General features: G+C 41.1%; 1 protein-coding gene across 1 annotated transcript in view; it reads left to right on the forward strand.

The window, feature by feature from the left end:
• Positions 1-25,526, forward strand: part of PTPRC (protein tyrosine phosphatase receptor type C) — a 111,483-nt gene that overhangs the window by 39,379 nt on the left and 46,578 nt on the right. The window contains exons 3-7 of the mRNA XM_042464396.1: positions 14,568-14,603; positions 18,519-18,647; positions 20,783-20,884; positions 22,312-22,332; positions 24,676-24,906. Of these exons, the coding sequence (XP_042320330.1) occupies positions 14,568-14,603; positions 18,519-18,647; positions 20,783-20,884; positions 22,312-22,332; positions 24,676-24,906 (519 nt within the window). The remainder of the gene's footprint in view (positions 1-14,567; positions 14,604-18,518; positions 18,648-20,782; positions 20,885-22,311; positions 22,333-24,675; positions 24,907-25,526) is intronic.

Here is a 25,526-nt window from a genome sequence, read left to right on the forward strand (position 1 = left end):
TAATAGGCTAGATAATTACATCTTATTGTTGGGTGATAGATATATTATGTCAGATGATTGTTTCTTTTAATTGTGTTTGATGGTTTTGTTTGTTTGTTTGTTTTTAAAAGTGAAAACCAATAAAATTTAATAATAATTAAAATACTGTGGGCTGGATTGAAAAGCTACATCACAAAATACAGAGGTGTATACCAAAAGAAAATTGCATTGGATAGGGAAGTATGGGTTATGTAGATGTGCACTGAAATGTGAAGTGAACAAATCATCATGCACAAATGCTTTCTCTTCCTCCCTTCTTCATGGTTTACTTCTCAAACCAGGTCGGAATTCTTGATAGCTTGAACCTGAAATCAGCCTTCTCAGCAGCAGGCCATTACCAGATATAAGTGATGGTTTAATGGCCCATCATGCAGATCCAGAGCAAAATACTCCCCTCTGGGAGTACTGCCCCTCTCCATTAATAATTTTGTGGGTTGTCCTCTTGTGAATTGGTGGGCATACCAATGAGTGACTTGTGCGGAAACAGAAGAGTGTAAGTTCTTCCAACAGTAAGGCATACTTGTTTCACACTTAGAAGATTGTTTTTTTTAGGTCCCAGTGTTCTGACTCCTAAGTAGGAAAAAGGTTACAACCACCATCAGAATTTTGTGTAACACTGGTATGGCATGTGAAAAGAGAGCTATTAATATGCAGTGGTTGAAGTGCTGGACTGAAATTTGAGAGATACAATATGTCCTAACTCAGCTTGAAACTCACTGGGTGACCTTGGGTCAGTCACACTCTCTCTCAGCTTGGATTATCTCACATGGCTTTTCTAAGGATAAAGTAGAGAGAGGAAGTGCCACGCTCATGGTCTTTACTTCATGGGAGGAGGAGCAGGATATGAATGTAATAAATGCAATAAACATGATCCAGCATCTGCTTTCACCTATGAACATAATAAAGCAGATCTAGAAATCTGCCTCCCCAACTAAGCACCACACCCTTCCATTAGCAATACCACCACCCCCCACCCCCCATATGCTAAAGAGTTTATGAGACTGGACTCTCTTCATGAGTTGTTAAATATACAAATTAGGGCTAATTCAAACTATATAGTCTGTCTCTTGCCCTCTGGAACTAACAGGGTGCTTCATAGTTATGTCTGGCAAAAAACAAACTAGCAAAGAAATTAGTATAATTACAAGCACACACTTATAGCAAATACATTGAATCAGGAAGCTGACAACTGCACTGGAGAAGTTGTGGTTTCATACTCAGAGTGGGCTAAAGCATTGAGCATGCTGGTGCTATGGTAACCAAGTTTCACCACTTTGCTCTCTAAACCACAGGGTGCTGCACACCCTGTTCCTTTTTCCTTCCCTGGGCTTCTGAAAGAGAGAAAAACTGAAGTAGACATAATGGAAACACCACAAATATGTAACTGAGAAGTAACTATAGTGCCATTAACTGCAGCTATACCAATTATCTGATACCACCACTCTAGTCTAGCAGATAATGTGGACACTCACAGTGCACTATTAGTTGGAATTGGATGACAGGCTTTCAGTTCCCTCAATAGCAATGTTGAGTTAAAGGCCTAGTGTAAAGCTAGCTGGGCTAGCAAATCAATGCTTAAGGCAGGCCTGCATAACTTGTGAACCTCAAAGCCAAATACAGGCTACCAGTTGTGCATGGTGGACTAAAACTGTTTCTGCTACTTCTTCAGACCTGCAAAAACAGCAGGGCCACCGAGCACTTGACATGCCACAACATGCAGCTGACGGGCTGCATTTCACTTGGTGGGTTACAAGTTACTCAGGCCTTACTTAAAACCTGCCTGTCTCAGGGGAACTTTACCATTACAGAGGCTTTGAAGGCTTAAGGCAGTGCCACAAATGTTTAAAGTCCAACTGAACAATGCAGAAATAGTCTGTTTTCAACATTTATTACTATTGTTTCTGTGGCAAATACTAATATTTAAAATATGATGCATCTTCTCATCTCATTCTCAAAAACCTTGCCTTCAGCATATTCCAGTCATATTATTTTACTATTATTATATTGACTTCAACCATTTAATCACCTGTTTACAAATTCATTGCTCACAACTAGAACAAAATATTCATGTTTATTTAAACAATGGCAAATCATCTCTGAAGAAACTTGCCAAGAAAACCCCAGGATAGGTTCACCTTGGGGTCGCCATAAGTCAGAAAGTACACAACAACAAAGTTAAACAACTGCTTCCACATTCTTGCTTTGATAGGGAGAAACAGCAGTAACAGATTGTGAAACCAGAGAAAAATGTGCATTTTAAATTCAATGGAATCATAACACCCTTGTGACTGAAGGAGTAAACTTGACTAAAGAAAGCAGAGGTCAGCCTTTAGTACTTTGAATTAGGGAAAAGCACCATTTTGTTGATGTTGTTGGGTGCCTGGGGTTGCCATAATTGCCTACCTCAAAACCGGGACATTGTGCAGCAAAATGTAGGACATTTTTTAAAAATGGAGGACACACCAAATTAAAGGTAAAACATAAATAAATTTGAAAAACCCATTACTCTCCCCTCTTAGGCCCTGGGCCTCTCTGCTGCTCATCTGCCATCCTCAAAGGGAGGTGGATGTGGCAGTAGAAGGCCTAGCACCCACCCCACACCCAAGCCCCTTTACCTTATCTTCTGGGGCCTCTGCCAAGGCCCCAAGCAAGCACAATGCTGCTTCCAATGCCTTCTGCTGGTTGAGGCTTCGGTGGAGCTGCTAAGCGCAGCACCACTGCCAAGGCCCCCCCAGCACTGGCAGAGGCCTCCCTGGAACTGGCCTCACCGAGGCCAGAGGAGCCCGCGGCCGGAGCCCTGACCATGGAGCTGCCTCCCAGGCCTTGGCGAGGGCGGAGGAGCCCGCGGCTGGAGCCCCAACTGCGAAGCCGCCTCAGAGGCCTTGCTGAGGCCAGAGGAGCCCGCGGCCAGAGCCCTTACTGCGGAGCTGCCTCCCAGGCCTCAGCGAGGGTGGAGGAGCCCGCGGCCGTAGCCCCCACCGCAGAGCCGCCTTAGAGGCCTTGCCGAGGCCAGAGGAGCGGCCCCCAGCAGGCCAGAGCAATAGCTGCAATGGTGGCGGCAGCAGCGGCGGCCGCAAGAGCAGCCAAAGGCCCCGCCACAGCAGCACCCTAACAAAGCCCGGGGGGGGGGGGGGGACCCGGGACAAAGGCCCAACTGGAACAGGACCGTGCAGACCAGTCCAAACCCGGGAAAGTCCCGCCCCCGGCGGGATTTGGCAACCCTATGTGTGCCCTCAAGTCATTTCTGACTTAATGGTGACCCTAAGGCAAACCTATCATGGAGTTTTCTTGGCAAATTTCTTCAGTGGGGTTGCAATGGCCATTCGTTGAGGCTGAGAGTATATGTCTTGACCAAGGTCACCCAATGGCCTCACATGGCCAAGCTGGAATTCAAACCCTGGCCTCCTAAGTCATAGTTCAATGCTCAAACCACTACACCATGCTAGCTCTCAATTTTGTTGTAGACAATGGTAATATGTTTTTTAAATAATAATAATTAGAGCATTGCACTAATAATTATCTGTGAATCCTGGTGATCACTCTTCTTTCCTGTGACCTTAGCTAAAATATTGGGAGGAAAAACACAGAAGGAATGTTATAGCGAGTAGTTGCCACCATTGAATGGAGGCCTTAGCATTCCCATGCTGGTCCAAATGCTGCTGTCCCCATTACTTGCTGTGCTCCGTGTGGTTTTACAAAAGCTCCAAGGTTTTTGACCTCAACCACCAAGTTCAGCCTTACCTACACCACTCTTTGAGAGTAAACTTGTGATGGGCTGTAGCCTATATTTCCCAGTAGTTATGGACATGGTTATGGTTATAGTTATGCCGAGTAGCTGCAGCATTTTCAGCAAAACATGCTAACTGGCTAGAGACCTTTCTTGGGAGGAAATGAAAGAGAAACAGTGAAGTAGTATTTTGCATTTGAATCAAAATAGGTCTGCACCCCAATTCCTTTCCTTCCTCTCAAGACTAACCTTGCAGTTATCCACAAGAGCAAAATCAAATGTTCCAAGGAAAAGAAGGAAAACAACAAAAATCTTGAGTCATTACTACTCTGAGCTCCAAGAAAATTACTTTTTGGCCTCCAGTACTGGAACCATCTAAATTCTGAATGTGTGTGTGTAAGAGAGATACAGCCTTACTTAAAGACATTTTATTGTGCTACATTTCAGTTCCCCGTATTTTTCTTTAGCCATGATTGTCCATAGTGCCTTACAGAGAGGGTGCCAAGATTCTAGGTGTATAGTTTTAGAAATCCCAAAGGGATCACAACTAAGAATCAGTGGTCTTCAGTTGTAGTATTATAACTGTCTAATGTGAAATGAACCTTAGTCTGCTTGTTAGCCACTCTCCCACTTAATTGTCAAAGAGAAAAGATGCTTTTAAATGCTTTGCCAGTATCAGAAAGCTGGATTAGAGGGTCTTCAAGAGTACTTCTAACTGTCGTATCATTCTGTTTAGATGCCATTGGTTCTCCGTTGGGTACTTGTAACATAGTAGCTGCAGATGCATAGCTCTAAATTTTATTGATGGTCTTCACTAGAATAGACCCATTTGATTAACTGTTGAATAGTGAGTCAACACTTGTGTAAATTCTATTATTTTATGGGTCTACTCTAGTTAGGAATACCAATAGTATTTTAGACACAGGGGCACATTACAGACCGCCCAAAACAGGCGGTCTCGCGCCGCTGCTGGTTGCTCCATGAGGGAGCCGCAGCAGCCAAACCGCGCGGCTCCCTCGCGGAGCAGAAAGAAGCCCCCAAATGGCGCTTCTTCTTGCGCCCCAGATGGAGTGCGGTGAAGTGCTACTCTCACACTCACGGCATCATATCTGGGGCATGTAAAAATGGCGGCGCCCGTGTGTATAGGGTGCCGCCATTTTTACGCCCCGTCACGTGCTAGGGGTGAGGCCGGTGTGGACGCTAGGTCCTCGGCCAACCCCAGCACGTGACAGGGGCACCGCGAAGGCCCATTTGTAACAGGCCAGAGAGTATTTGCATAGTGAGAGGAGTTGGTATCTTCTCTACAGTGTGTGAGAGAGATCAAGTTGGACAACAAGAGATCCTGGGAAAGAGATACTTCTTTCCGTTACTTTTCTGGATGGCATTCTCCATCCCAAGAAAGCTAGTAAGTTGGAATTCAAAGCTGTATAGGACCCTCTTCATGCAATGGAAAGACACTCTCTTCCAGGCCAATCTCAAAGAAAATACTTTTGGGGGAATGAAGGATAGAGTGATTGAGGGAGGGTAGGATATCAGTTTGAAACAGCAGAGAAGTAGGAGGGAAATCCAAGAAAACAATTCCTGCTCTCTCTCCATATCAGAACTCTGACCCTAGTGGTATTAGCATCACATTCTATCACACCTGTCTTAAAATCCCTACACTGGCTGCCTATTAGCTTCCGGGCACAATATAAGGTGTTGGTTATTACCTATAAAGTCCTACATGGCCTGGGTCTAGCTTACCTGAGGGAACACATCCTCCCATACAATCCTTCCTGCACTCTCAGGTCCTCAGGGAAGAACCTACTACAGTCACAGAGAACTATACTGGTAACTACTTCCCAGAGGATGTTTTCTGCTACCACTGCAAAAATCTGGAACTATCTGCCGGACGAGATCTGCCAACTAACATCTTTCGAGGACTTTAAGAAGGCAATAAAAACAGATCTCTTCTGGCGGGCCTTCCCAAATTGATCCCCTAATTTCACTCCCCATGTGCCTAAATTGTTCTCTTTGGAATGATTCGAATGCCTTTGATATTATTGTTTTCTCTTTGAATATGTTGTTACCCGCCTTGATCCAACACAGGGAGAGGTGGATTATAAATAATAATAATAATTATTATTATTACAGTCTCGCCTCGCCATACGCTGCCTTTTTATAGGCGGCTTTGAGCATAGGCGCTCAAAGCCGCTGGCGCGCGCGGGGCAAAAGCGGCAATGTGTCCCATTCAATTGAATGGGCGCGCCCGCCTGTTGCACCCCGCGCATGCCCGCGCCGCCGCGCCACCGCGCACAAGCCCCATTGTTTCCAATGGGGCTTGAGCATAGGCGGAATTCGCCTTACGCGGAGGGATCCGGAACGGATCCCCCGTGTAAGGCGAGGACCCACTGTATGTCTAACTTCAAGGCCCTATTAAAATAAGAGTGTGAGAAAGGAGCTTAAAATGGCTAGCCTCTATCAAAATTAAGTGGCAGTGAAAGGGCAGAGTCAGTTACCCAACTGTGGCAGATTTGGTTATTTAATTTATATTCTCCCTTTTCACCCATATGAGATGTGATGGCACCCCTATCCAGGTTGTTCATGATGTTCCAAACTTTAGACTTTTGATCACTTATATACTCTCCAACATTTCATAGATGAAAACTGGGATGTGTGGGCAAACAAGGCTAAGAAAGGATGCAGCATTTGCTTTTGCCTGATTCTAATGGGATTGGCAAGACTCCCCCCTCTTCTGTTCTCCCCTCTTCTAAATTATTTGAGGCAAACACCTTTTCCACTGGTAGAAACATAAGAACACAACTGATTTAGTCAATTCTGCCCCACTTGTCATTGGAAAGAGAAAAGAAAATGCATCTTTCCACTTCCTGCCCCACAGACAAAGAAACAACAGGACAGTGAGTATACGAGTTGGTTCAACAGCAGATGTTAGATCTCACTGGAAATGTATGGTACCATTATGCATGCACTCACTATGCTTTTCAAAAAAACCCTTCCTCGGTCTGGTTCTTAGGCCCCAAGGTGACACTGTTAATGGACAAGCCAATTGTGCTGATTGTTGGGTTAAATGCAGTAATATGTCACCTATTTTCCTTCTTAATTATAGAATCAAAATATCCTGGTAGAGATGTAGAAAACAAAAAAGTAAATATTTATTGTATAATAATGAAATTGGACAGCTGTCCTAATGCTGGCTCCTTACACAGTATGATCCAGCTTCTCAGTGAAGTTAAAGTAAAATGTCTCCATGAATTCTTTCTTCACTGTCAGCTCCCATCAAACCAAAGCTCCTTCTCTTACTTACTGCCCCTACCTATTCCTAGCCATCATCATTTCTGCATTTCTAACTGGCCCTCAAGATTTCATCTCTTCTTATCTGCCCCATCCCTATTCAATTCATTCAAAAGAATTCAGATTTTATGTTCTTTATGAAGAAATGTACAAGGTCAAAACTACTTTGTGAAAGATTTGTTCCATTTGTTGCAATTATTAATTTGCAAACTTACAAATGCTAATAAATGAAAAAATATATAAGATTATAACAAAATCTGATTTTAAAAAACTACAATAATAGCAGAAACAAGGTAGATAAGGAATGGGGATGGAAATAATATTTGTAAATCGTTGACTCTCAAGCAAAGAAAAGTTTCCTGAATGTTGGGAAATGATGATGAGGAGAATCCTGGGTGGGCATAAATAGTTTGTAGTTTGAGACTTAGGGCCAAAACCGATGGCCCAAAAGGGGTGGCATCATGCCACCCATTTGAGCATCGGATCAGGGTCATGGCTGTGGTCCTGATCCAGCACTTTTCTAGCCCAAAAATAAGTGGCAAAATGCTCCTTTGGGGAGCAGAAAAGAAGTGCCCTTGCCAATGCAGCTTTTCAGCATTTTGGCAGCACAGCATGTGTAAATGCTGCACCACCGAAATGCTGTGAAACTGCCACATGTGCAGTCAGCCATGCAGCTTCCCAATGGTGTGGAGACAGTATCAGAGCATGTGGCATCTAAAATGTTACACTCAGACACCGCTCCCAACCCAGCACTTACTGCTGGTCTGTTTTGCACCTTATTCTGTGCAAAAAGCACGCATGTTTTTGCACAGAAAAACAGCATTTACTGCACAGAAAACATTTTTCTGTATAGAAATTGTTGTTTTTCTGTGCAGAAATGCCGTATGGGAGAAGGGAGTGTTCTACTAACATGGATTCTCTATTAAAATACATCTGGTATTTTTCTCAGGAACAGGAGAGAGTTAATTTTCTTAGCAAAGATGAACGATGAGTATGTTGACAAGATGGCATAGTGGTTTGAACATTGGACTATGACTCTGGAGACCAGGGTTTGTTTCCCAGCTTGGCCATGAAACCCACTGGTGACCTTGGGCAAGTCACATGCTCTCAGCCTCAGGAGAAGGCAATAGCAAATTTCCTTTGAACAAATCTTGCCAAGAAAACCTTAGGGCCACCATAAATTGGAGACTTGAAGGCACACAAGAACAACAAGACAATCTAGTGTGTTAAGGACAACACAAATCATTATAAACTATTGAAATAATATTTTTCTCTTATTTTCAAGTTATTTCTCTTTCCTTAAGTGTAGATATTTTCTTCTTTCCATGTGATGGAACACAGTGCACTCCTCCTTACCTGTATTCTCTCCTGTCTCCCTAGAAACCAAACACAGCCCTATTCTATTTCCTCCTCCATCCTTGGGGCTTTTCACACTCTATGACTGTGCTTTAACTGCCATGGCAACATTGTACTGAGTCCTGGGATTTGCCATTTGGGAGACATTTAGAATTGTCAGCCAAAGAACTCTCTTGCCTCTGACCAAACTACAAATCCTCGGATTCCACTGAATGTTGCCATGACAATTAAATGAGAATCATAGTGCTATAAATGTTCAGTGTGAGGGTCATCAGATAGGTAACACAAGGTGAATACATGCTAAACTAAACTAAAATGGGAGAAAATCTAATTTAAAATGCATGCTCTTTATATTATATAAAATGCATACTCTTTGTATCACATGTAACTCATAATAGACTCTCTGTTATGCACCTAACATAATGGTTTCTTAAAAGACTCTATACATAGAAAGAAATCAGCTGGAAAAATCAAAATTCAGCAAAAGATTGTGAAGGAAAATAATGTTCAAACTTCAGGAGGTGAAATTAAGCTTCTATACACACTCATTTTCTGCTTCTTCGAATCCCAGAAGCAGCATTGACTATCCTCACATCAGTCTCTCTTACACTGCCAACTTTCACCTCAGTCTATTAAGCCATTTTCTGAGGATAAACTGTAGAAACTATTTCACTTGCCCTCAAATTCTGACTGTAAAGATGAAATGTGATCCATTCAACCTAGACTTAACATGGGCCTGTAACTCAAGTTCAGTAAGATATTTGTAAATGATAAGCTGCCCTGTGACTTTTCTTAATTTTGGCTGTTTTTTTAAAAAGGAAAGGCTTTCATTTTCGGTTAGCCTAGTGATTCACTTCTCCCATGTTCCAAGACACAGATCTCTCCTCGGTTACAGTGTGCTACAGACTTTGGTGCTATGGTGCCATCTATTGATTTCTTACTAAATTTCCAATGCATTATGCACAAGAAAGGAAAAAGGAAATTGGAGATATGGGTAAATCACATTGCATGACATTGCCTTGAAAAAGTTCAATAACAAGTAAAGGCAGTATGAGGTAATAGTGGCTGTGACTGTTTCATATTCATGACTAGGAGCTGATGCTCATGACGGTTATAGGCACTACTAAAATAAAGGGAAAATACTCTGGGTGTTTCTGTTTCATTCACTCCACTGCCCTTGAGTCGACCCCAACTCATGGTGATGCTGTGGTTGAGACATCTCCAAGCCCCCCTGTCCCCCATTGCTCTGCTCAGGTCCTGCAGGCTCAGGCCTATGACCTCTGTGATTGAGTCTACCCATCTGGCATGCAGTCTTCCTCTTTTTCTGCTACCTTCTATCTTCTCTAGCTTGCCTTTGCCTTCTCATGATGTGGTTTAAATACAACAGCCTCAGCTTTGTCCATAGTATTCTTAGCACTATTCTCCAGTACCACATCTCAGATAGGTTTATTTTCTTTCTGTTGGCTTTCTTCACTGTCCAGTTCTCACATCTGTTCATGGTGACGGGGAATACAATGGCCTGGACATTTCTAACTTTGGTGTTCAGTTGTATTTCTTTAGTCTTTAGGATCTTGTCTAGTTCTTTCATAGCTGCCCTTCCCGTTCCTAGTATTCTTCTGATTTCTTGACAGCAGTCTCTGTTCTGATCAGCATTTGATCCAAGATACAGGATTAATTTTAATATTTCAATTTTCTCATTATCTAGATTGAATTTAGTTAGATCCTCTGTGTTCATTATTTTTGTTTTGTTTTTGTGTTCAGTATAAAGTCTGCCTTTGCACTTTCTTCTTTGACTTTCCTTAGTAATTGTTCCAAGTCTATGATGTTTTCTGCTATTAGTATCGTGTCAGCCTTATGACTGATTAAAATATGTTGTTGTGCTAATCATTTCTCCCTCCTTAAATTCAAATGTGAAATAAAAAAAATAGGAAGCATGACTAAATTTATTTTGAGTACTGTGATAAGTAGATTACCAGTAACTCAGTGGTGAATTCCCATTTCCCCCCATTTTTTAAAATAAAGTGTTTTTAATCAAAGAATCATAGAGTTGGAAAGGACTGCAAGGGCCATCTTGTCCAACCCCCACCATGCAGGAATACACAATTAAAACAGTCTTGAGAAATGGCCATCCAAATACTGTTTAAAAATGTCAAAAGAAGGAGAGTCCAGAAGAAAAAATTAGCCAGAATGATAATCCTTAGGATCAGATTATTTGATATAAAAGTGTCCATATCTATTTTACCTACTCAAGCCTTTTGCTCCCTTTCTGCCTGCAGAGGTTACTTCCCTATTATCCTAAAATTTAGTTAGTTCTTTGCCTGCTTTTGTCTGGGAAGGGAATGATCATGAGGCTCCCGCCTCATAGTGGATGCTAGCCAAATTACATATATGAGAACCAGCCTTAGGGCTCTCTTATGGGCATGTAGGTAATTTTCTTTCATTTTCTATCCCAAGATGGATTTTCTGAAACAATACAGACAACTTTTTCTTTAAAAAAACCACACACACAACCTTACAAGAACACACTCAATATTTTCTCCTGTTTCTACCACAAGCTCATATTGCACTGGTTTTACTGCGCTGTACCTGATATGGACTGTATCCACACTGACAGTAAAACCTGGCTTATTATCGGGGCTTTCAGGCAGCCACAGAAACTGCATCCACAATGGCTGGTACTGGCAGTACTGCCTGCACAATCTCCCAAGCCATCAGGGTGCTTTCTCCTGACTTCTTCTGCCCACCTCTCACTGCTTTTCCCCTGTCCCTGCACTAGCATGCAGTTCAAGATATTCTCCAGAGATTCTAGCCTGATTCAGAGCAAATGGGGATTCTTTTTACCCTGGAACACCATCCAGGAGTAAACACTGGATTTGTGTTACACCTATTTTGGCACCGTGGATCATCCAAACATTTATTTTCCTCTGTACGGACATGGCCATAGATACCAACTATTCCTACAAGAGGGAGGTAATGACAACCACCCCTGAACAGACCTATCTCACAAAACCCATTGATAGGTTTGCCTCAGGATCACCATAAATTGGAAGTGATTTGAAGGCATACAGAAATAACAAGAAAGCATCTTTATGCACATCTTTCAAAATAACTGCATTTTAAATCACACATACTTTTTCAGTTGTACACATTTTTTACCATTTCCCTCCCTTTCTGGAATGCACCACAGGCCTTGCAAATAAATGGGTTTTCCGAAGCAAAATGAGTTCCACTCTGTTTTCAGTCTAGGGAGCTATATTCTGTATATTTGCATGCAGATATGCGATTCTGGTTGATTTCTATCATTACAAGCTAGCATACCTGACAGGGGTATATAAATTTAAAAATAAAAAAGGTCTAAGAAGGGGGAAAGACAGTGGTAGCTGTTGGCTTTCATTTCAGTGGGGCTGTGAGTCCACTCCAGGTTTTAGTTTGAACATTAATGGATTTATCCAAGGTGCTAAAGCTGTTTTGGATATAAGGTTCATCATCTTGGACAGCAACTTTAAAACTGAGAGTAAAATCCAAAGTACATTCCCAAGCCTATGGAACTGGAAGGTGCCAACTGCCAGTGAAAGACAAGGAAGAGATTCTCCAATATTTGCCTTCTTCAGGTCCAAAGTAATTTTGAAAAATAAGCAAAAACAAAATAAGCTGAACTTCATTTAAGGGAATCATATATATTGGGGACATGAGCTTATAGTTTCCTTAGATGAAATTCAGTCCATTTTGTTTTTGTTTAAAAAACGCAAATCTTGGGGACAATGAAAGCCACAGTTCCTTTGAGTGTTTTTTGCTCCTTGGTGTGACAGTAATTTGTCACAATGTTACATTGGATAGTGGGATACTTGAACAGAGAGTTATATTTGAAGGAAGTGAAATGATTCACTTGATGGAATTAGATTCTTCTGGTAGCAAAGCATTATGTTAGGAAGGAAAAGTAAAATGGAAGCAAAACAGGAAATGGGGCAAGATGGGGAGAAATCTGTCACTTTGTGAGAAAACAGGAAAATAATAATATAAAAAGCAGCGAATTAAAGCATCAGCTTGTATTGTTCTTGTTTGAATAATCTTTGCTGAGTGAGTAAAATCTGGAGAAATAATAATAATTTATTTATATTTATAATTAAATCTCAGAGGGCAATAGTGGATGTACTGGAATGAAATGAAAGTGCCAGTTCAGACCTTTGCTCTATTGCTCAAGTGTACATCTGACCCAGCATACAAGTAATGCCACTTATAAGTTAGGAATTCCTTTCTGAGAGATAAAATAATTGAAGAAATCAGTTGATTTGTGCATGTGGTTTTCCCCTCAGATATGCTAGGAATTATCAACTTGTGGAGCTCCAGATGTTGTTGGACTGCAACCGCTGCCATCCCTGGTTGCAAGGATCATGGAAGTTGTGTTTCAACAATATCAAGAGGAGCACAAGTTATCTATCCTTGCAACATGGCAAAGAATATTATTGCAGTGGATGTGCATAACTCTAAAGTTTGAGACTCCTCCAAAACACACACAAGATCAATGCTTCCAGTGGCTGTTTGTGAGCTTTTAAAACTTGAATGTTTCGGTGAACCCTGTGTATATAAACAGTACTGCAGAAGAAACTACTACCTTTTTTGTAATGATGTAAAAAGCAGATTCTCTGGGGGGGTTGGGGAAAGCACTGCATGCAGTTTCACTTCATGCATTTTTATACCTTTGGTAACTCCCTGCCACATTTTCAGTGATTGTCACTTAACAGTAGGATTCAGTACTTTCTGTCATTATTGTTTTATAGAGATGATAATTTCCTTTTACCTCCATTTCACTGTAGTCTTTATATAAGAGAAGTGAACAAATTCATTCCCAAGACCAAAGATCCAGTCTTTTGAACTTCAAAGGATCCAGGATGTCATGCTGCTTTCATTCTAGCAAAGTTTAGATCACAACTATCAAATGCTTGAACTATAAGTGAGGCACGGCACTTTCTTTGGATATCACAGGAAACTAACCAGTAAAACTAGCACCTCTGCCTTAATTTTTAAAAATATGTACTGCACGCTGTTTTGTGCTAGGTGATATATTGTGTGATGGAGCTTTTAGTGACTGGATGAAAGAATGAGATTAAGTCTATAATCAAGCCTTGATCTGTGGAGTATATTGTTAATACATACAATATGCCTGCAGTTAAATAATATTGGGATTTAAAGTTAACATCTTGTTAGTTGTTGGTCTCTTGCTATAACCTTTAGCTGTCAGAATGTCACAGTGACCTAATAAGCTTCTTTGTGTCAGTGGGGAACTGATCAAATAGTTGATTGTTTTGGATATCTTGCATTTTGGTAACTCTTAGTACCTCTCACAAAGTAGTGATCAAAACTGAGTCTCCCTTATCTGGAATTTCAAAACCTGAAATATTTCAAAAACTATTTTTTCATGGATGGCTGAGATAGTGACAGCTTTGCTTTCTGATGGGTCAGTGTGCGCAAACATTGTTTTGTGCACAGAATTACTTAAAAAATTGTACACAATTGCATTTGGGCTATGTGTATAAGGCGATGAAACATAAATGAATTTTGTGTTTAGACTTGAGTCCAATCTTCAAGCTATCTCATTATGTAGATATGTACAAGTACAGGTATTCCAAAATCCCCCAAAATCTGAAATCCAAAAACTTTGGATAAGGGAGACTCAGCTTGTATAATTTAAAAAGCAACAACAAAAACATGTAATTCAATGCATCCTTAATTGTCCAATCTTATTTTGTCTTTGCTGTATTTTTGCTTCTGTGCACTTTTCGTTAAGTTTGAGATGTTTGTTTTTTGAACCAAGTAAAGTGCACCTTGATCCATTCTGTGATGAGGTTTCTCTCTCTTGGTTCATGAGCTGCCACTGGTTCTTACTGTATTTCATTGCTCATTTAATATGTTCCTTTCCAAATTATAAGAGCAGAAATTGTCTTCTGTCTACGATTTTGTTGTTGTTTATGATACACTGTCAACTACCACACTCAAGAACCCATTTAACCATCTTGGCATGAAATACATTTAAAATATTGGTGCCAGATCTTTCTGTCTTTTTAAAAATATACTTAAGGGGACCAAAGACCCTTCTGGGAAAAAATATATATGTAGTATTTCAGACTATAACGCTGTCATCTTTCTTTCTTTCTAGATCAAAAAGTACCTCCTTCTAATGATTATCCAGATGGTAAGAAAAGACCATTAATTGAATTACATTACTGTGAAATGTCTGCTGTACATTGGGCAGGATCCAGTTCTGTAATGGTGTTCATTTTCTGTCTTTTTGTTGTTGTTGCAAGCCACGTTTTCTATATTCTGGGCAGTGGTGGGTGAGTGGAGTAGGAGGTCAGCAATATGGAAAGGTATCTGGAAAGGCAACTGGAGAATCCTGTTTGTAGAACAGTAGGATTGATAGTGAGTTGTAAGGGAGAAGAGAGAAACTGGATCAGTCCCCAGAAAGTTGTTTTTAGTTTGGCCAGGTTGGCTGAGAGATTCTTAGAGTCAACTAAGATTTGTTTTGATCACAAACATAATCAATTATAGCCAAGTTCACCATACTATTAGGGCCTCTCTTTATTGTTATGCTGTTTGCCAGCTATTAATCACGCTTTGCTTCCACCTTGATTAAATGTTCTTTGAGCTTTACTGTATTTTGATGCTATACTTTTGCTAGTTTTATACTGATTTAATGGTTTCAAGTATTTAAAAATCTGTAATCCACCCAAGAGCACGTTGATGAAGGGGAGGTGAATCAGTAATATGGAAAATCAATAATCTTGTCCTTTTTCTGCTCTTTATTTTTGCTCTTTTGTCCAGGTGCTTATATTTAGGGGCTGACAGACTGCTCCAAAAGGGCAGGCTGAAGCCACCTGTTTTTGCTCCCAAGGCATGCTGCAGCAGCCAAACTGCACGACCAAACTGGGTTCTTTTAGGTGCACGCAGCCAATGCAATGGGTCCACCATTGGCACAATGTTGCATGGCGATAAGGCGAGAGTGACACCACAACATGCAGACACGGTGCTGTGCTTGCACCATCATGGCGTCCTCCAGGGGGACAGGAGGCTGCCATGATGGCAGTGTCCGTACGGATTAGGGTTTGGGAGTGTGAAGTTGGTGCGCACTCTCGAACCATAGAATCAGCGATGACATGCCACTTCCCACCCGTCTGTCTTGGGCCTCAGCTATTTATTTGCAATAGCTGTGCTTTCCTTGCCTTTTCTGTTCACAAACTAAGTTATTAAAGAGTGTCCCCCCCTCTCCATTCCATTTCATGATTATAGATTAATCCAATCTTATGTTATCTTCAAAGGAGAATTCAGCTGTCAGGAAGCTTTGTGAAAGAAAACTAAAGCATGAAAAATATCAGTACAACCTGCTTTAAGAAGCAGATACAGTGGTACCTCGGGTTACGAAATTAATTCGTTCCGCGGCTAATTTCGTAACCCGAAAAACCTTCGTAACCTGAATTGCCATAGGCGCTAATGGAAAAAAAGCCGCGGCTCCGCCGCGGCTCCATTGAAAATAGCGCCGAGGTTTTTTCGTAACCCGAAAAAACCTTCGTAAGCCGAAACAATAAATCCCTATGGGATTTTTTCGTATCCCGAAAAATTCGTAAGCTGGGTAATTCGTATCCCGGGGTACCACTGTACTTTGCCAAAGAAGTAATTTTGCCCGTTCTAACAATGTTTATGTTAGTTGTGAGTACTGAACCCAAGAAATACACAGGTCTATTTCTGGTCTATGATATTTAATTACCATGGCCTTGGGAAAGCTTCTGTCATTTCTCTTGTATTCTATACAATATGTCGAATATTTTTCTTGGCCTCAAAAATTTCCTCAGGATTCTAAATAGTTTTCAGCAAGTAAGAATTGTCACCAAACTGAGTGACAAGCAAGCAGATTAGAAGAAATGGAGGGATGAGGAACTCTGTGGACCATCAACATGTCACAAAGTATGTCAGCAAGAAAACTGGTAACATTTTGGGGTATGGAGAACAGTAGTATCACAATGGGACCATGGGCCATAGTTTTCCTGCACCTGGCACGGCCCAAATGAAGCAAAAAGCAGCTCCTTTTTGCGCCCTCCAAAGGAAGCCATACTTGCAGCAGCACAGCTGTATGGCACCCCTTTGGCACTGCATCATCTGATGCCACGCGCTGTCTGGAATGGTGCACGGCATCATGATGCCCTGGGGGCGGAGTCAGGGCATCCAGCATCAGTACACCGTGCCATGATTCTGTATGTACAGGCCCTTGTTAGCCACAAAACAAGGGACGAAAACATGTGTGCTATAGTGCTTATGTCTATATGTTTCCCCCTCATTGCTAAGAACAACTTTGGGAGAGCAAATGGATTGCGGCAATAGCATAGAGGCAAACAAATCTTATTCTTGGACACTGACTGAATCTTTTATTCAGATCCCCATTGCACGTAATTACCTTCTGTAAAATAAAAGACAAGAGATCTTTTGGTCAGGAGACCTAACATCATAATATATATCTTCACTGGTTGGCATGAAATGATAGATATCTGAGAAACCAAATTCCCTCTATTAGACAGACTCTGGTGTTTGGCCACATCATACTACTCTGTTTCAGGATCTGTTGTAAAATGTGTCTGATTTCTTGTTCCCCCTCCCCCCACATCTGCTCACCTTAGGGAATGCAAGTCACTCTCCAACTCCTGATCCTTCTATCATACCTCCACACACCACGGCAACCTCACCTGCAAGCACCCTGGATGGAAAGCCTGGCTCAACAGTAAAAGACACAGTGGTTCTTTACCAAACCTCTAATTCTACTGTAATGCCTGTTAGGAAAATGATTTCTCCTTCTCCTTCTGCCACAACAGTTTTCATCACCATCCCAGGTTTGCTTTGGAGAGTTTTTCTGATCAAGGTTATCCTGATTCGGGGATACTGTGTTCCTTAAAAGTTGGGGATGGGAGAATATTAAGTTTTAATGTTCTGAAGTAACTGCTGAGTGGCTCTAGAAGCATTACTCAGATGGAGTGGAAAAAATTATGTGGTGTGGCAACAGACAACGAGTGATGAGTAATTCTGAAATCAATTGACAGTTAGGTGGGGTGAGTGTGTAGGTAAGACATCTCTGTATATTTCAATATAAAATAGAATGGAATGAGAAACAATGGTGCAGCAGTTTTAGGAGAATGGGCTGAGAACTAAACACCTACATAGATAGCTGCTGAGGAAAGTCAGCATCCAAGCACTAGCAATATGGAAGCTGTCGCTGGCATCATTCACCCTTATGAAACAGGGAAAATATACCCTAACCCTAACCCTCAGTCTGCCCTGTTCAGCCCTGCTGATGCTCTCTGCTCTAGCCCTTAAGACTTTAATTGCAGCTTTTCCTGCTCCTGTTTGTAGGTGATAATTCCTCTTGCAATGTACTGAAAAGATGGGGATCATAGTGCTGCCGAAAGGAGAACAGGGTGGGCCATAATCTCCACATTCCACCATCAATTGACAGGCCTAAATACATTGGTTGTGTGGGAGTATAGATGTTGGAAAGCATACGTCACAGATATGGTTGTATGGTGTACCAAAGTGACTGTAACAGTCATGGCTCCAGTGAAAGGGAGTGATGACAGCAAAAATACTAAATTAGTTTATATGGCCATGGGATTCTGCTGAGATAAGAGGCTTTGTGTGGCTTTTTCTGTGTGTGTGCATGTGTGTGTGTGCAGTGTGATCACTAGGGTTGGCATCACCCAGTGTAGTAACTCATGATGTCAACGCCCATTGACCTCCTCCCATACCACACCATACAGAAGTCTTAGTAATTTTAATTGTACTATGTTACTCATAAATCATAATTCTCATGTATCACTTAATGTAATGGCAAGAGATGTGACATGAAGAACTAGTGAAATTATACCTTTAAATTACAATATCATATGCACAGCCTAAATGTTTGTACATGTTCATAGTTTCATGTGTTTAATGGGGGGAAAAAGTTTAGAAAAGATCAGGAATTCCATCCTCTCTTCCTTTCTGTTAAAGTTGCCTGCAAGCTTTTAATGCTTGACTATTGTATCCTAACAATGGTAATAATAAGTTGATTGCACTTTTGTTACTCCAGAGACTCATCCACCAAGCAACTCATCCCTCACCACTCACATGGATTCAAACTCTTCCAGCACTCAGACATTCAGCAGCACTGCTGCCTTTCCTCCATTCTCTCCTTCCACCATCCCGCATGCACCATCAGGTTTGCCATGTTCTTTTCCAGTGTCCCCAGAGCATCCACATGTGTAACTGCTTGGTGTACATACTATAAAATCGATATGTACAGTGGGTCCTTGCCTTATGCGGGGATCCGTTCCGGATCCCTCTGTGTAAGGTGAATTCCGCCTATGCTCAAGCCCCATTGTAAACAATGGGGCTCATGCACGGCGGCATGGCAGCGCGCGGGGTGCAACGGGCGCATGCGCCCATTCAATTGAATGGGACGCGCCGCCCCTTCCGCTCCGCACATGCCCCGTGGCTTGAACGCTTATGCTCAAGCCGTGTAAGGTGTGCCCGCGTATGACGCGGGCACACTATATTATGAGATTATGCGTGAACAGCCACTGTTGTCTAACTCTGCCTGACCCCTGGCAAGGACGTAGCCAAGGGGGGGGGTCTTGGGGTCCAGACCCCCCCCTTCCATTAGAAAAATGAATGGTGTGTGCTGCTGCGCCGCTGTACTCAAGCCCCATTATAATGGTGGCACTTAGTCTGGACCCCCCCTTCCTAAAATCCTAGCTACGTCCCTGCCCCTGGCATAGTGCTCAGCAGAGTTGTCCACATGGACAGTGGTTCTGGAGGGCAATGGCAGGGTCCCCAAGGTGACTTTATTTTGACATTAAGATAAACAGTGGCTTACTGAGAGAAGATATCCTACTTTCCACCCTTCCAGTTCCGGATTCTCTTTCTTCTGGCATCACCAGAGGAGTTCAGATAATATTGCTTTTATTTTCAACTATCCACAGATAGTCTAACATGTCATCTGAACCCTAAACTGGGCTTAGTCTTAGGGTGCATCTACACTATAGGAAAAAATGCAGTTTGACACCACCTTAAGTGCTGTAGCGCCGTTCTATGCAATCTTGGGATTTGTTGTTTTACAGGGTTTTAGCCTTCTCTTCCAAAGAATGCTGGTGCCTCACAAAACCACAAATTCTGTAGATGGAGTTATAGCAGTTAAAGTGTTGCCAAACTGCATTATCTCTACTCTGTAGATGCACTCTGATTCTACAGTTAATAGAAACAAATTAGCTTTGAGTAATCATAGTCTGACGCTGGCACATTTCAAACAAATCATAGTTAAGATTAACCACAGTTTATTTCATTTAGAATCAGAAATGGAAATAAAAACATCTCGAACTTCTCTTTGAAACTATGGCCCTTTACAAACGGCACCCTAGTACACGATGAGTCCATATAAAATACAGATGGGTGCTGCCATGACTACGTCACCACCGCGCCGCCTCCAAACGAGGTGGTGCGGTTGTGACATTGTCGCCCCACGCGAGGGCACCTAGAGCGCCCTTTCCACGGCGTGAGAAGGAGCTCCGAAATGGAGCTCCTTCTGCGGTTTGCGTTGCTCGTGCAGCCTTTAGATGGCTGGGCCAGCGATGCAAGGGAGAAAGGGGCTGAGCGGCCCTTTTCTCCTCCTCCCCGCCACCATGAAGCCCCAAGGACACCCCTTTCCAGGCGGCGGGGAAGCGGCATTTTGCCGCTTCCCCGTGGCCTGGAAAGCGGCGGATCGGGGCCTCAGAGGCTGCCGTTGTGGCAGCTGAGGCCCTGATACAGCGGGGAAAGGGCCAGTTACAGGATGCCATAAAGGGGTTGTCTGTAACACGCCTACGTGTCATATTAAGCAGCAAAGTACTGCACAAGCCCAAGGCTTGCCTAAATTTGGCCTTGGCATGATAAACCATAGAGTATTTTGCCATGACATCAAAATGATTCCTTGTATTGAGTAGGACTTATTCCAAGCAAATGTGAATATGATTACACCTTAGATTTACATTAGCAACACAATTCTAAGCATACTTAAAGTGGGTAAGATAGGAGCCAAATGCCTAAAGGCCTAAATTCTATTACTAGAATAGATCAATTGAACAAGTAGGAAGTTGGTAAGTTAACACTCATGTAAGTTCCATTGATTCAGCTGGTGTACTCTAGTACTCTAGTTGGGGCTAGCAATAGTATTTTGGCCTAAGAATTCTAATTTTGTTCTTAAAAGGGAAATGACAGATTTTTCTCTCCTTGCAGCTTCACTTCAAGGTCATTGCCAATTATGAGAATTTGATAGTTGTTGCTGGATGTAAGACTAACATTTGTTTTATTCCCTGATAGATGATTTGAATAATTCTTCCATACATGCCGACAGCTCAGCATCTACTGACACTCCAGCAAACATCTCTCAAGCTCCTGCAGACACCACCTCTGGTCCAATAGGTGACAAACATGCACACATTTAAGTGCCATCTTACCACTGCATGCATGCATATAGCTTGGAATTCTATTCACATGCCTATGATCATTATATAAACTTTGGTTTTAACTTTTATGTCTATTTCATGAGAATTCCTGTCCAGGTCTTGAATTCTGCTTCTAGAGTTTAAGAGCACAAAATAAGATTGTTGGCTCTCTGGGTCTTAAGCAAGGCCAGCTTTAAGACCAGTTATTAATTCTAACTCTTAAACCAACTGCTAGAGTTGAAATCTACTTTAAGAAACAAGGTCTATAGACATGAAGGGAAATTGAGTCAGAACAGTTTCTCATTGGGAAATGTGTGGGTAGATCTTCAAGCAGAATTTATAACACTCTGGGCAGAAGTTTGAACAACTCGCCACCAGCCCCATTCATCTCACACACAATATCTAGCAGAGAAAGGAATCAAACTTCCAAAAGGGATGCTTCCTTTTTTATAAATATAAGAGTTAAAGTACAGTACTTAAATTGACCTGTGAATACATCAACTCAGTTTTTTGGGGTCAATGTTGTGATTAAAATTTCTAGACTTATACATGAGTATATCCAGTAGTTGTGCGATCTTTCTTGAGAATGGTGCAACTCACTGGTGAAGCTGCAGCCATTCTTAGTCCAGTGCAGAAAACCAGTAATATAACTGAACTGGTCCCAAACTTTTGTACCTGCTGAGAGACTAAGTACAATAGAAACTTGGCATAAGACACAAATTATGGCAATGTTTGCCCTGTTGTTTGGGCAAAAGTAGTACTAGCCACCCAGTTCCCACTACCCCTTTGAAACACCAGTTGGGTACAAGGTTTACATAAACCTTGCCAAGGAGGATGTTAGCCAGCAAAGTAGGAATAGTTGGCTCCATAGTTGATAGCTCTGTGGTTTCACCCTTGAAAACTCTGTCTTCTGCCCAGCTCACTGGAGTGGGCACCAGCCACTGCTAAGGAGCTATTTAGTCTTGGGACTTTAAGTATCCCTGAGGTTTTCTGGAACATGACTATATTTATTGAGCCTGGGATGCAGATGGTAGCCCACCACAATCTGTGGATCAAATCCCAACTGTGTAATGGTTCATATTTCACTGACCATGCTGGATACTAATTCATTGGTCCCAAAATAATTATGCAATATTAGTTAATCAATACAATATGTATTAATTCTTTGTATATTTAAATGCCAAACACAAAGAACAAATCAGCCAGAGTATATCATAGTATTTTAGATATTTGGTGTTTTAGCGGATCATATTTTCAAGTATATATTCAAATATATCAAAACTAAAGTATACACAAAGAAGTACATACTTAAGTGCTATAGCTAAAGAGTGATATTTAACTCTTCTTCTCAAGACAATTTCAACAAATTGCTTTCTCATATTATTCTCTCTCCTTTTTTTACAGCAACTCCTGCCAGAAATTGTGGTAAGTCTTTCTTTTTCTCTCTCTGCTGAAGAGGACATCAACATTTGCTATAAGAAAGGATATAAATTAACTTTATCAGATGCTGCTTTCTCTGTTAGTTCATTTGCAGACACAGTTAATTCCCATTCTACATTCTCAAAGAAGAATTATATTGTATGAATTACTCATGCATAAGAATAGCTATATGTAAATTATAAGATTTTGGAGAGACAAGCAGATAATAAAACATTGTTGGATGTAAAACTACTTCATACAAGTCCTATCTGTGTATCTGCATACCCTTGGTTAAAACATGCACTTTAAAACTAATAATTACTATCATAGTGCCACCTACATGTATTGAAACACCCATTTCTTAATGTGATATGGTGCTCTGTCTCAGTATCATGTTTATCTATGGTATGGTAGGAGATGTGAAGTGGAATACATTGCAATCATCTGATTTTACATGACTCGTGTTGGATACAATCCTGAGGGGTTTTTTTTTTTAACAAAAAATTCATGAAGCATAAAATGTCCCTTTCAGTATGTTATGTGAATGTGTAAATTCCATGGGCTGGAATGCCTTTAACCCTCTCTCTCTTTTAGTTAACAACCAGACACTGAGGTAAACACTGTCACATAGGAAGACATGTATATATTACAAGTAATTGTTTCTTTCATGGAGTTGACCCATGAATAATTCGTTTGGGAAAGGAAATTTAGAAAATTTAATAAGCGAGTTAGAAAGATCCCTCCATGATAAGGCAATGGTTTTATTATTTATTTTATTTTATTTCTATCCCGCCTTTCTCCCACAAAGAGACCCAAGGTGGCTCACAATATAAAACACATTAAACAACATGTTTAAAAACAATTAAAACAACCTAATTAAAAATGCTGCACATTTCAAAGAATAATGAAAACTTGCACAATTTTGGACCCCTTGGAGATACATGCAAGTGAACAGCAGTATACTGTGGTCACCAGGAGGTTCAAATCTCACTGTGTTTCCTGGCCTCCATTTGGGGAGAGGGAGGGAAAAAATTAACTGATCCTTGTGGGTACCATCCTATATGGCTGCTAAGCTCTGGTTGACTTGCCAGTGAGGGTTGTGGTAAGTGACACACATTTTGAAGGCCTTAGTAGAAAATCAGTGTTAGCATTGGTAATTGCTAACAGGCTGGGAGATCCTTCAATTCTCCAATAAAAAACACCCCAAAATACCATTACAAAAGAACTCCTACAGAGTTAGTTGGGCATTTTTGTCTCATGCAGAACATCTGTACTCAGTTCAAGGTTTTTGAAGCAGAAGTGTGCATCATCATCATCATCATCATCATCATCATCATCATCATCATCATCATCATCATCATCATCGTTGTTGTCATTATATTTATATCCCACCTTTCTCCCAAAAGTGGAATTCAAGGTAGCTTACAATTTTCAAAGATTCAGTATAGCTAAAACATACAAAAAAGTGGACATTACAATGGGATTAAACTACTGACAATATTAAAACTGATTTAAAAATACACTTAAAATATAAAATACAATTAAAAGATAAAAAGCAATTAAAACAGTTCCATCTAAAACAGTACAGCACCCTCAGCAATTCTTTAGAAACTTTCTGTTTTGAAAGTCAGCAGGAACAAAAAAGCATTTGCCTGGTAGCAGAAGCACAACAGAAAGGGAGCCTCTCTGACCTCTTAGGAAAGGGAGTTCCAGAGTCTAGGGGTAACCACTTGGAAGGCCTTCTTTCACATCACTTCCAACCATGCTTCTGGCAGTGGTGAGTCTGACAAAAGGCCTCTCCTGGTGATTTCATCATGCATGTGATGTCATCACACAATGAGCTCAGCTTTGCATACACACAGATAAGTGTTACTTACTGTGCACTGATAACCATTGTGCATGGATGCATGCATACTTGGTTATGCAGTTGCCTGCACATTTTGTGTCTTGGGTTAGTTGTGCAATAGCAGCAGTATTGTCAATCAACATGAAGTATGCATAGCACAATTAATGCAGATCTACACTACACTACTCTGATATATGGCCTTGACCACTGTGTACCCTTAATGAATTTTCTTTGGTTATAATGGGGAAACATAGGAGGGTTATGACCAGATGATGATGACATCAGAACTGATGCCCCTTCTGTAAACATTGCATCAATATGGTTGGGCAATTAGACAATAAAAGCACCATACATCAACAATATGACAGTGGTAGGTTAATTTGCTCTGCATGCTCTGAATCTTGCTTGAAACAGGAAGGGCATGTTAAAAATGGTTTCTCTGTATATTTCAAAGAAATCTTGCCAAGAAGTGTGTGAGAATATCTTTCTTCCTCATTTCCTAGATAATATTAGCCTGTCGGTGCAGAACTATGAGGATGCTCGTCCCTATGTTAGTGCAAATATTAGCATTGATGGAGCATCAGATCTGCAAAATGTTAGCTGCCTCAATGGTTACCTTTGTGATTGGAACAAGAACACAAATAAGCTTACTGGACTTCAAGAATGTGAAGAATATGAAATTAAAGCAGTTTTTCCAGGATGCATCAAATACAAATCAATTCATGTTCCACCTGGTAAGCACAGAACCCCATCATTTTTTAAAGCAAAACTGAGATTATTGTTTTCTATCCTCATTTTATCAACTGTTTTAATCCTGGTATTGGCCTCCTTAGAGAATATACTAACTGTTATACTGGAGATGCAGTGGAGAGCTTTTTACACACATTTATGTTAAGATATCCCGCATTTCTATTTTAAGGATTTTAAGGAATATGACTATTCAGCAGAGAAACCCTGTAGTATTCCTGCATGAAATATTCACCCTCTCCTTATTCATATAACAACTTAGTTACCCTATGAAAGAATATAGGCAATGGAAGTGAATTCCAGAAAAGTAGCCATGTCAGACTTAACAGCACCTTAAAAATCTTACTCTTCAAGGTGTCACAAGTCTATTTTATTTTATTGTTTACTAAAACTGTAGTTTGGTGAAGTTGTTAAGAAGACTTCTTGGAATTAAAGAGAACCAAAGTTCCCACTCCTGACAGAGTTCAGATACATGGATATTTTCACATGATTTCAATGTTTTACCTATGATTTCAATGCAGATATCTTCCCTTTCCCAACCTCGCTTAAAACAAGAAAGGAAGGAAGGAAGGAAGGAAGGAAGGAAGGAAGGAAGGAAGGAAGGAAG

The sequence above is a fragment of the Sceloporus undulatus genome, chromosome 4, assembly GCF_019175285.1.
Source record: "Sceloporus undulatus isolate JIND9_A2432 ecotype Alabama chromosome 4, SceUnd_v1.1, whole genome shotgun sequence".
In the NCBI taxonomy this organism is placed as follows: domain Eukaryota; kingdom Metazoa; phylum Chordata; class Lepidosauria; order Squamata; family Phrynosomatidae; genus Sceloporus; species Sceloporus undulatus.